Raw genomic sequence first — 12226 nt, 5'->3', positions numbered from 1 at the left:
TTTCTCACTTTATTTTGTATTATGGTGTCTTTACCATTGATAGGGTTATAATACACAATTGGCAATATTGTAAGATACTTTAAACACAAACTAAGTGAGAAAAACAATCCCCTCCCTTCTCTTTCCCTCCCCTCTCATTTCCTCCCCTCCCCTCTTTTTCCCAGACAGGATGTCACTATGTAGCCTAGGTTGGCCTTGAACTCATAATCTTTCTGCTTCCACCTTCTAAATAATCACACCTGGCCCTCTGCCTTTCTTATATCCATTTGACTTTGTTACACCTTAGTGTCTCTTCAAAGCAGACCTGATAATATGTTTTGCCAAGAAAAGCCCATTTCCCTCAGTTTCAAATAATTTCTTAACTTTATTTTTTTCATAGCACATGGGTTGCACTTACCATACTCTCCTTTGGTTTACATAAGTTAATGTCAGTCTCTCTTAGTGGATTGTGAGTCCCTGGAAGGCAGATACTGTTTTTTCTCTTCATATTTATGATAATATCCATTTCAGACTATATAAATAGTGCATGCTGAATAAGTATTTGTTGGGTTGAAATTGGTTACATAAGGAAAGAGCACAAAAATATAATGCTAGTATTTTCATTCACTTTCATCGTCAGTTTGGTTTGAGTTCAGTAAAAGTTCATGTGTGTAATTTGTCTTTGGGTTCCATGAAAAGTATTCTCTCTCTTTGTGGACAGTGTAGACTCAGAATCTTCACTATTTCCCCTGAATCCATGGTACTACTATCTCCTGTTTTTACAAAATGCCCTTTGACAGTGGCTTCATACCTGCTTTGTCCCTCATTTATGTGGTATTTTTTAGATGATATACTATGTTGGAAACTCTGATGCTATTGCATCAGAGAATTTGTTTAAACACACAGGCAACTGACACTTGATGATACTTAGGGTGGCCATATTTGAGATCTTTTGTGCTCCAGATAATTTTTGTACTCTAGATCATTTTTGTACTCTATGTCATTGCCCATACTGACTCTCTAAAATTCTTGCCTTCAGAACTCAGATTTCACCTAGGTGACTTTTTTTTAACTGTGAAAATACTGTATAGAGAGGTTACAATTACATGGACAAGATAATGAATACATTTCTTATCAAGCATTGTTGCTTCCTCCTTTGTTTCCCCTTCCCTTCCCTTCCCATCCCCCCCTCAAAGTTGTAAAGTTCGTTTTTTGATATAACGTGTTGTACATCTCATTGTTGCAATGGGTCCCACCTGTATCCCTATTTAAACGGTTTGTTTTTTTTTTCCTTCCTCTCCACAAATTATACCAACATCAAATACAGTATAAGCAAGGGTTATACCGTGGGGGAGGGACATACAAAGCAACAAAGAAATCATCTTATAAATATGTTAGAAACAATCGCATGAAAGGATGGTGACTTTTGATTTAATTAATTTTTAAAATTAAATCTTTCTCATACACATAACTATTAAATTACATATATTGAGTTCCATGTAAAAATAGTGTACAGAGGGGTTACAGTTACATGAGTAAGGTAATGAGTACATTTCCTATCGAGCATTGTTATCTCCTCCTTTGTTTCCCCCTGCCATCCCTTATTTTCCCACCTCTCCAACTCCTCCCTCCCCCCCCCCAAGTTGTAAAGTTCATTTTCTACATAGTGTATTGTACATCTCATTGTTATAGTGGGTCATCCTGTATTCTTGTCTCAGCATTTTATCATTACCCTTCCCCTCCCCAAATTAGAAAAATGTATATACAAGATACAAAGCACCAACACCAAATATAGTGAAAACAGGGGTTATACCATGGGGGAAGAACATACAAGAGAAACAAAAATATCACATAGTACATTTTAGATACATTAAAAACAATAGCAAGAAAGAAAAAAAAAGTTGTGCCACTATCTTGGGGTTCATTTCACCTAACGGCATCCTTTTTATATTTTTATTTATTTATTTATTTATTTTTTGGTCAGTCGTGGTGCCTGAACTCTGGGCCTGGGCGCTGTCCCTCAGCTCTTTAGCTCAAGGCTAGCGCTCTACCACTTGAACCGCAACACCACTTCTGGCTTTTTCCTGCATATGTGGTACTGAGGACTCGAACCCAGGGCCTCATGCATGCAAGGCATGCACTCTTCCACTGAGCCACCTTCCCAGCCCCATCATCCTTTTTTTTTTTAACATCATCTTATATGGTCATATGTACATAGCTTTTACCTTTTATGTTTGTCCTAGACTTATACTAGTTATTGCAAATAAGGGAGACCATGGGACCTATATTTCTTTGGGCCTGGCTTACTTCACTTAATGTAATTTTTTCCAAGTCTTCCCATTTCCTAACTAATGGGGTAGTGTCATTCTTTCTGATAGAGGCATAGAATTCCATTATATGTATATAAAATGATCCATATAATGATCCATTCATCTACTGAGGGGCATCTGGGTTGGTTCCATATGTTAGCTATGGTAAATAATGTTTGCCATTTAATGCTTTTTTACATATATATGTTATATAGTGATTACATTGGGTTGAATATATTTGCTGAAATATTAGACAATACTTTATAGTGAAAATGTCAAATCTTAACTTCTAGCAATTTGAAATGTTCAATAAATTACTGTACTAACTCTACTGTGGAACAGAATACCATAAGATTTTGCTCTTATCTAGTTGTAATACCCACTGAAGAGTCTTCTCCCATTCCCTGTAATTTCCCCCAGTCTGATTTATTTCAAAACCTTTTTTTGATAAATTGTTCACATATTTTTATGAAGGACATTTCCTTTTCAGTTTTGTTTTTATTTTTTTACTGGTCCTGGGGCTTGATCTCTGGGCCTGGGTGCTGTCCCTGAACTTCTTCTGTCCAAAGCTAATACTCTACCACTTAAGCCACAGCTCCAATTCGGGTTTTCTGGTGTATAATTGGAGATTTGAGTCTCAGACTTTCCTGCTTGGGCTGGCTTTGAAATGTGATCTCAGATCTCAGTTTCTTGAGTAGCTAGGATTATAGACATGAGCCACTAGTGCCTGGTTGACATTTACTTTTTAAAGAGAAATGTTTTAATATACTATTTGAGAGTAATTTCAGAATTACAGTAAAACTAAGGGGAAGAATGTTGGTAGTGATAACAATGCAGAAATATCGGTTTTCTCATATATTTTTATTAGGTATACAAGAGAGTCTTAAAATTTTTTATTATTATTTTATTTTGTTGTACAGATGGAGTACAGAGGGGTTACAGTTACATAAGTAAGGTAATGAGTACATTTATTGTTGAACATTGTGACCCTCTCCTTCGTTTTTCTCCCACTTTCCCTCCTCCCATTCTCCCCCACAAATTGTAAAGTTCATTTCCAACATAGTGGCTTGTGAGTATTACTGTTAAATTGGTTCACCCTTTGTCCTTTGTTTCACCATTTTGGTATTCCCTCTTTTTTCCCCCAAATTAGATAAAAGTATATACAAGACACAGGGAACCAGGATTAAAAACAGTGATCACAAGTGATAAACCAAAAGGAAAGCAAATAAACAACAAAAAATCAACAAATAAAAAAGAAATAATCCCACATGGTACATTAAAAACAGCACAATCACCACCAACATCAACAAAAAACTCTTGCTTCCATATCTTGGAGTTTATTTTGATTAGCATCATTTTATATGGTCATATGTACATAGATATTGAGCTATTGTGATCCTCTGCTTGGACTATCCTAGACATATACTAATTAATACAAATGAGGGAAACCTTGGAGTCAGTGTTTCTTTGGTCTGGCTCACTTGGCTTAATGTAATGTTTTCCAAGTCTTTCCATTTCCTTATGAATGGGGCAATGTCATTCATTCTGATGAAGCATAGAATTCCATTGTGTATATATACCACATCTTCTTGGTCCATTCATCTACTGAGGGGTATCTGGGTTGGTCTCATATCTTAGCCATAGTGAATAATGCTACAATGAACATAGTTGTGCTGGTAGATTTAATGTGGCCTTGTTTGTAATTGTTGGGGTATTTTTGATATTTTTAAGTAGCTGTACAAAGGAGTTGCCATTTAGGAAGCAGTGCATTTTGATTAGTGTCAGTCCTTTCAACATTCTCACCTACCCCTCCCAACCCACCTCTTCCCTTAACTGTAATGGAAAAGATAAGGAGTAAAGAATATGGTGGAAAGATGAATGGAATGTGATGGGTGCAGGTACTTAATATACTGGCTGTAGATCTATAGTTAGGTTGTTTTGGTGAGAAGTAATCTCAGGAGTTGAAAACGGGTAGAAAAGATGAGTAATAGGGTAAGACAATGGGAAGCTAAGGAAGGCTATTAGTGAGAGAATAAAGAAAAAAGGAGAAACAAAAAATAAGAGGAAAATCACCTAAAAAACAAATAACAACAACACTCCAAAACCCAGTCAGTTTTACATCCTTGAAGAGCGAGCTTTTTAGGGGTCTCTACTATCTAAATGGATCAGCACTTCCTATCTCATATCCCACTCCAGGATCTGGATGAGTATATATCCTTTAGTGGGACAGAGAGCACTCTGTTTTTTCTTAAAACTTATTTTTTGTCTTGCTCAGATTGTGTTATTTCCTGGCAGCATCCTAGAATAAGGTAGTTTGGGGAGATCTTTAACACTGCTGATGGAGGATAAGAATAATAACTCCTGCTGCTTTGTTTCCAACTATCTCCAGCCACGAGGGTCCCAATGATTAGCTTCTTAGGGGTATGCTGTAGCACCCTCTGCCACCGCTGCATTTCTCTTCTGATCTCACACACTCATCCTCACTGGATCAGTGTAGGCAGGCATCCTGTGAACAACATGGGTTACAGAAAAGTTTACTAGTGCCTCACCCACTCAGACTTACTGGATCAATTTAGGCAGGCATTCCATGGGTGAAGTAGATGACAGAAACTAGCAGCAGCATTTGCTTTTCCCTGCTCCAGTAGCAGGGTGAGATTATTCATGATGGCTTCTCTAAGCACTCACCTACTGTGGAGTTAGTCACTAGTTATTTTCTCAAGCTTCACTTCACTGCTTTCCTCTAGTGGAGTTGCATATTCTGTCGTTATTAGTTTTGTGTTGAGCTGGCATGGCACCCTCAGGTGCTAGTTGCTGCCCTGTTATGCACTGAAACAAAGGACACAGCTATAGATCTACTCTTCCCCAAGCTGGACTTGGAATTCTCTGTATAGTTGAACTATTCTGCCATGGTGTCAGGTGCATGGGTAATGCCAAGTTTAAAAAAATTACAACAGAAAACAACTCACAAAGGATCTGAGACTTTTGCTTATTGCTATGGCTATGGCACTGGTTGCCACCACAGTGGGTGATTTCTCTCGTATATTCTATTTGTGTATATTCGTATATTCTTTTTCAGGTTTAAGATTTAGTACTTGTATTTTTACTAGTCTCTGTCTGCTTATACTTTTTTGCCTGTTATCCTCACATAAGCTGAGCTTTCAGCTATCTTTTTTTTTTCAGTCCAAGACCAGAACTCAAACTTGGTACAGACACTTTTATTTATTGGCTAGTGCTCTACTAACTGAGCCATGCCTACATCATCCTGAGCTTTCCATCCTTAAGCTCTGTACCTCCTGTTGCTTCAAGGAGACACAGAAAAGTGCCTATTAGCAATCTGCTGTTTTCAACTTCTAACAGACGAAGTGGCAACCTTGGGTGTAGGTCTGAGGGTTTTGCTGAGACCCTTGAAAGGGTAGAGGTCCAGAGTTTGTGCCTCCAGTTCCAGACTGGGACTGTTAACAACTCAGGAAGAAATATGTGGTTCAGGCCTTGGATTCAGGTTGAGGCCTGAAGTATCATAACTCTTTTCTGACTGCTTCTCTTGCATCACTACTTCTCTTTTTTTCTTTGAGCTACCATCTCAGCAAAGGAAAATATGAAAACTCCAGAGAAAGTCTTTATTGGGATCTCATATTGCCCTACCAGGGGATGACACAGGAGAGTGTCTTCCATTACCAAATGACTGATGCAGTGTGCTTAAATAGCCCAAATGGGGAAGATTAACAAGTGTAACAACTGCAGAATCCTTTATTCAAATGAAGGACCAATCACAGCAGTCCTTTATACAAATAAAGTTCTGTGTTTTATACCAGTTATAAGTATTTGTTGGGTCACTAGAGAAAGTACTCCATCGCAGCATCATTTGGGGTTCCTTGAGATTTTTTAATGGCAAAACATTCAGTACAAGCTATTTGCTGAGACAATACCTTCAGAAGACAGAGCTATGCTTCAGAGTGTTGGTTCCTGAGTATGTCCTTGGAGTGCTGAAATTACTGGTGCTGGCATGAGGGCATCCTAGCTGGCAAGGTGGATGATAGCCCTTCAGTCAGGACAGCTAGGGCCCTAAGAGATTAGAGAAGGAGTCAAATTTCCCCACACCCTACCATGTCAGTACACTTAAAAGGAAATAAATACTCAAAGAGATGCACATAATAAAGGATCATAGTTAGCATTAGAAATTCTTCAGTAGTACTTTACAGTGCTCAAAAATGTTTAATTGGGGTTGGAGATATGGCTCAGATGGTAGAGTGCTAGCCAATGCATGCAAAGTGGCAGGTCCCAGTCTGAGTTCCAGTCTTGGACCTTAAAAATGCTTAAATCCTATCCCACTGCCACAGGGCAATGTGAGTGCCTACAATCTATACCTAATACACAAAGCATACACTAGATTGTCTCTAGAAACACATTTGATGCTAAACAAGAGGCAAAAACATTAAATGTTTAGCAACTGATAATCAAATAACAGATAATCAAATACATTAAAAACAGACAATCAAATACAGATAATCAAATACATTATAACCAAACAATGTTTGGATTTTAAAGGCATTTTGCAGAGTAAGTGATATAAGAGATAGAAGGCTGAATATTCTATTATTTTATATATATGAAAAATGGAGAAAAGTTAACATTTAAAGAAACAAAATATCTTCTGCTGCTTACAGGATTGGTTAATCAGTGTTAATTAAAAGGGTTCAGTGATATAAGAAGAAATATTCACATTGACATTTATTATGAAAATGTATATTAAAATATGCCAAAACTGTGGAAAATAAATAGGTGACTTTTTATGTTATATGAAATTTATCTCATTAAAATGTTAAAAACAAGAAAATAAATTTAAAGGAAAACCAAAGAAAATGTTTTGAGTGGATTATGGATATCCCTGCTAAACCCAAACCTAGGTTTGATGCTATTTCTTTCCCTTAGTGAAGAGAAGTGTATTTTCATTTCTCCCAGACAGCTCAACAAGTAAAGATAGCAGTTCTTTGGAACAAGAAGCTTCAGTTTGTTCTGAAACTAAGCTCTGTTTTTGTTCTTAGACTACTTATTGCTATGCTGATTATGTAATCTGAGATTATACACCACTCTTGTACCACCTATGTATTTTACATGTCAGTTATGGGGCTGAGATTGTTCTGCCTCCATGTACCTAATAGATATTTTCATTTTTCATAATTCCCTTCTTAGTATATGTTGTCAATTATTTTTCCCTCTACTTATATTGAGAAGTAAACTAATTTTTATACATTTGCATATAACACACATATGTTATTACAAGTGTACGTGAATATTCAGAAAGTTTATGTGTAAAGCAGGTATTATTTCATTTGTACATTCCTTAATGGAAGAAATGAGATTATTGTCAGGGATAAGCATCTTCAGTTGATTCTAAAATTAGGTATCTACTTTGGGATCTTAGGCTATTTAAAGTTATGTAGTAGGCATGGTTTGCCTTCACCTGCTTCCTGTCTCACCATGTAGTGACTTCTGGTGGCTCAAAGGTCCCACCCCTCTGGGAATCAATGAGGACAACTGTTACCATGACTACATTGTTACATACCTGGCAAACATCTTTGAAATTGCCTCTGTAGCCTCTGAGCCACCAGAGAGGTGACAGCATTCATGGGGTAAAGTCAGAGATATTCTGGTAGACTGGGGACAGCCTGCTAGCTTCATCTGGGCAACAAGAACTTTGGAATTCTGTGGCTTTTACACTACTAGAGGTACCTATTATCCCACGAATTGGTTCTATTGTTCTTTGTTTTGCTGAAGTGTGGAAGATCAGGGGCAAACATGTTTAAGCCACATGTTTTGGATATGCCAGCTGTAATTTTTGATAATGGTTCAGGACTGTGTAAAGCAGGGTTTTCAGGAGAGATTAGGCCTCGTAATATCGTCAGCTCTGTTGTAGGGCATCCTAAATTCAACATACCTTCAGCAAGAGCCAATCACAAGACGTACTTCGTAGGAGAAGAAGCCCAGCACAGGTATGATAGTTTATATTTACATTACCCCATTGAACGTGGTTTAGTAACTACTTGGGATGATATGGAGAAACTCTGGAGCCATCTATTTGAGTGGGAGCTAGGAGTCAAACCCAGTGAACAACCAGTGCTGATTATTGAACCATCCCTGAACCCAAGAGACACCAGAGAGAAGATTGCAGAAATCATGTTTGAGAAATTCCATGTTCCTGCATTGTACCTGTTCAATCATGCAGTGGGGGCACTTTATGCCTCAGCCTGTGTCACAGGCCTGGTAGTGGAGAGTGGAGATGGGGTCACTTGTACTGTCCCTGTTTTTGAAGGTCACTTCCTGCCTCATGCTGTCACCAGGCTCTATATGGCAGGAAGGGATATAACTGAGCACCTCATTCGGCTCCTTCTTGCTGGAGGATATACCTTCCCTTGCATATTCAACAAGGCCTTGGTGGAGGAATTGAAAGAGAAGGTGTGTTTTGTTAGTGTAGAGCCTGAGAAAGAAACACACAAGAGACAGCCAGAAGTTCTGGGACACTACAAACTGCCAGATGGGAATGTCATCCACATTGGGGACCGCCTCTGCCGCTTGCCTGAGGTTCTTTTTACACCTGATCAACTAGGCATCCATGATCCAGGACTCTCAAAAATGGTGTGTAACAGCATTGAGAAGTGTGACATCGACATCCAAAAGAACCTCTTTGCTGAGATTGTGCTGTCAGGAGGCAACACTCTATTCCCTGGCCTGGAAGAAAGGCTCATGATGGAACTGGAATTGCTGGCTTCCCAAGGGACCCCTATTAAGATCACAGCTTCTCCTGACAGATGTTTCTCTGCATGGATTGGTGCATCTGTCATGACATGTATGAGCAATTTCAAGAAGATGTGGGTCACTTCTTCAGATTTCCATGAGTTTGGGAAGTCTGTTGTTCAGAGAAAATGCTTTTGAAGAGCACTGAACACAGGAAGCAGCTCAAAATGCCAGGAATATTGGGATAGGGCTTCCTCTCCATCCTTTGGGTTTCAGAAGATGGTTCAATAAAAATGTTGTCCCATCTAAAATTTCAGTTCATTCTCTGTAGCTTGAGTAATCTCCAATATGTGTCTCTAGTATATGTCTTTAAGTGTTTCTATCATTTCTGTACTGTGGACCTTTTAATTTTGTTTTTCCTTGAAATATTGGGCTATGTGTTGTATCCACTTGCATGGTTGGTGTTAACAGGTGCCTGACCTTTAGTCCTAGGTGGATACTATGCAAAGTGAACAGGATCACTGAGAAAAGTACGTAGCATACCCAGAATGAAGTGATAACACTGTTTCCTTATGTCTCAAAACTTTCATTGTGTTGGTCTTTCATGCACTAGAGCTCTTTATTATGAAATGAGCAAGTTTAATAGGAACAGGAATTTCCAAACAAGAAATCCTGGAGTACAAAGACTAGTACTAACAAGGTAGAAGGAGGAGGAAAGGGAGAGGGGGAAAGGGAGGAGAGGGAAAGGAGTGTGGAGAGTAGGAGTAGAGAGAGGAGGGGGGTGAGGCAGGAGAGAAAGAGGAAGGAGAGAGAGGAAAGAATAGAGGAGGAGGGAGAGGAAGAAGGGGAAGAGGAGGGGAAAGTGTAAGAAGAGGAAAAGGAGGAGGGGGAGGGGGAGGGGGGAGGGAGGAGGGGAGGAGGAGGAGGGGGAGGAGGGGGGGAGGGGGGGAAGGAGGGGGGGAGGAGGAGGAGCGGGAGGAGGAGGGGGAGGAGGAGGGGGAGGAGGAGGGGGAGGAGGAGGGGGAGGAGTTGGGGGAGGAGGGGGGAGGAGGGGGGGGAAATGCTTTCACTATTTTGATGATGGTATCATTTGTGGAGGGGAAGGGAGAAAACAAATCGTTTAGGGATACAGGTGGACCCATTGCAACATTGAGATGTACAAGTCATGTCGAAAAATGAATTTTACAAAAACATTAAAATACATATTTGAGGTTTTGTTTTCCTAACATCACATTATCTGACTTTTTCCGCTTGACTCATACCTATACTAGATATTGCAAATAAGGGAAACCATGAGACCTATGTTTCTTTGGGCCTGGCTTACTTCACTTAATATAATTTTTTCCAAGCCTTTCCATTTCCTAACAAATGGGGCAATGTCATTCTTTCTAATGGAGGCATAGAATTCCATTGTGTATATATACCACATCTTCTTGATCCATTCATCTACTGAGGGGCATCTGGGTTGGTTCCATGTCTTAGCTATGGTAAATAATGCATTTATAAGATTATTTCTTTGTTGCTTTGTGTGTCCCTCCCCCACAGTGTAACCCCTGCTTTCACTATATTTGATGTCAGTATAACATGTGGAGGAGACGGGGACAAACAAGTCGTTTAAGGATTCAGGTGGACCTGTTGCAACAATGAGAAGTACAAAATGTCATGTCAAAACCAGCTTTACAATGTCGGTGGGGGGGGGGGAAGGGGGGGTATGATTGGGTGGGAGGGAGGGGGGAGGCTGGGAAGGGAGGTGAAGGGTAAACAAAGGAGGAGGATGCAATGCTTGGTAAGAAATGTATGCATTATCCTGCCCATGTAATTGTAACCCCTCTGTACAGTATGTTCTCAAATAAAATAAAATAAAATTAAAAAAAAAAAAAATGGAAGGAAAATACTGAAAAAAAAAAAAAAAAAAAAAGAAAAATGAATTTTACAACTTTGGCGGCGGGGGGGGGCGGTGAGGGAAGGGGGGATATGGGAAGGGGAAACAAAGGAGGAGGCAACAATGCATGATAAGAAATGTACTCATTATCTTGCCCATGTAATTACAACTCCTCTGTACAGTATTTTCACAATAAAAAAAAAGAAGAAAAAAAAGAAAAATGGGGTATAAGAACTTTTCCTTCACAACATTCCGACTTTTGTTGTTTGATTTTTGTCAGTTGTGGGGTCTGGGGACTCTTCCTGACCTTTTTTTACTCAGGACTAGCACTCTACCTCTGAGCTGCAGTTCTACTTCTGGTTTGGGGGTTATTAATTGGAGATAAGAGTCTCATTAACTTTCTTGCCCAGGCTGGCTTTGAACCAGGATCTTCAGATCTCAGCCTCCAACTTTATCTACATTCTTTGTTATGGTTGACATAAGCGATTCCACTTTCATTCTGACAGTGATCCCTGTTTTTTTTTTCTGTCTTGGAATACAGGTAGGAGACATCACATCCAAATTGGTCTTGAGGGAATGTGACTTGGTTTCATTTGAACTCCATAGAGTGGATTTTCCATAGTGTTATTTGATTACAGGAAAAAAAGGAAAGAGATATTGTGCTGGGCAGATGATTGCTACAGCAGCGTTGCTCCAAGATGAATGAAATGCCTAAGGTTGATCACTATATAAAGTTGGTAGATTCTTTTTTTTTTTTTTTTTTTTTTTTTTGGGGGTCCGGTCGTGGGGCCTGAACTCTGGGCCTGAGCTCTGTTCCTCAGCTCTTCATCTCAAGGCTAGCGCTCTACCACTTGAGCCACAGCCCCACTTCCGGCTTTTCTTTTCTGCTTATGTGGTGCTGAGGAATCGAACCCAGGGCCTCAGGCATGCAAGGCAAGTGCTCTACCACTGAGCCACCTTCCCAGCCCCAAGTTGGTAGATTCTTAAATAAACTAAAAAATAATTTCTCTTTCCAATGACAGTGCCAAATGAACCCTTCTTTATCAATTGGCTAATTGTTCTTCCCTACTATGAACATTATCTGCTAAGATTTTGGAAGGAATTAAATTCATTTATGTGAGAGATAGTATGTTTGATGAAAATATTAAGACTAATGAGCCAGTCATTCAATTGTTTAACTCTTCAGTTGAGAAATTCCTTTTTGGGCTGTGGATTTTCACATTGAAAAGATATTGCTCTTGTTACAGTGCTCATGTAACAGTGTAGTGAAAATTGTACAACTATTACAATTCTGATATTGTCAAAATTTATTATAGTATGTGAC

The 12226-nt window shown here is 39.2% G+C and overlaps 1 protein-coding gene across 1 annotated transcript; it reads left to right on the top strand.

The window, feature by feature from the left end:
- The first annotated feature begins 8084 nt into the window (after positions 1–8084).
- On the top strand, positions 8085–9218 carry LOC122121717 (actin-related protein T1-like). Its single transcript, XM_042695862.1, has one exon. The coding sequence runs from the start codon at positions 8085–8087 to the stop codon at positions 9216–9218; it is 1134 nt and encodes a 377-aa protein (XP_042551796.1).
- The last annotated feature ends 3008 nt before the right edge of the window (positions 9219–12226 follow it).

The sequence above is a fragment of the Dipodomys spectabilis genome, unplaced genomic scaffold (assembly GCF_019054845.1).
Source record: "Dipodomys spectabilis isolate Male_0828 unplaced genomic scaffold, ASM1905484v1 ptg000194l, whole genome shotgun sequence".
NCBI classification, from domain to species: Eukaryota; Metazoa; Chordata; class Mammalia; order Rodentia; family Heteromyidae; genus Dipodomys; species Dipodomys spectabilis.
Note: the sequence above shows the minus strand (reverse complement) of the source record. Positions and strands in the feature narration are given on the sequence as shown.

Coding starts and splice junctions, on each gene's coding strand:
- LOC122121717 (XM_042695862.1), top strand. CDS start 8,085: ATGTTTAAGCCACATGTTTTGGATATGCCAGCTGTAATTTTTGATAAT.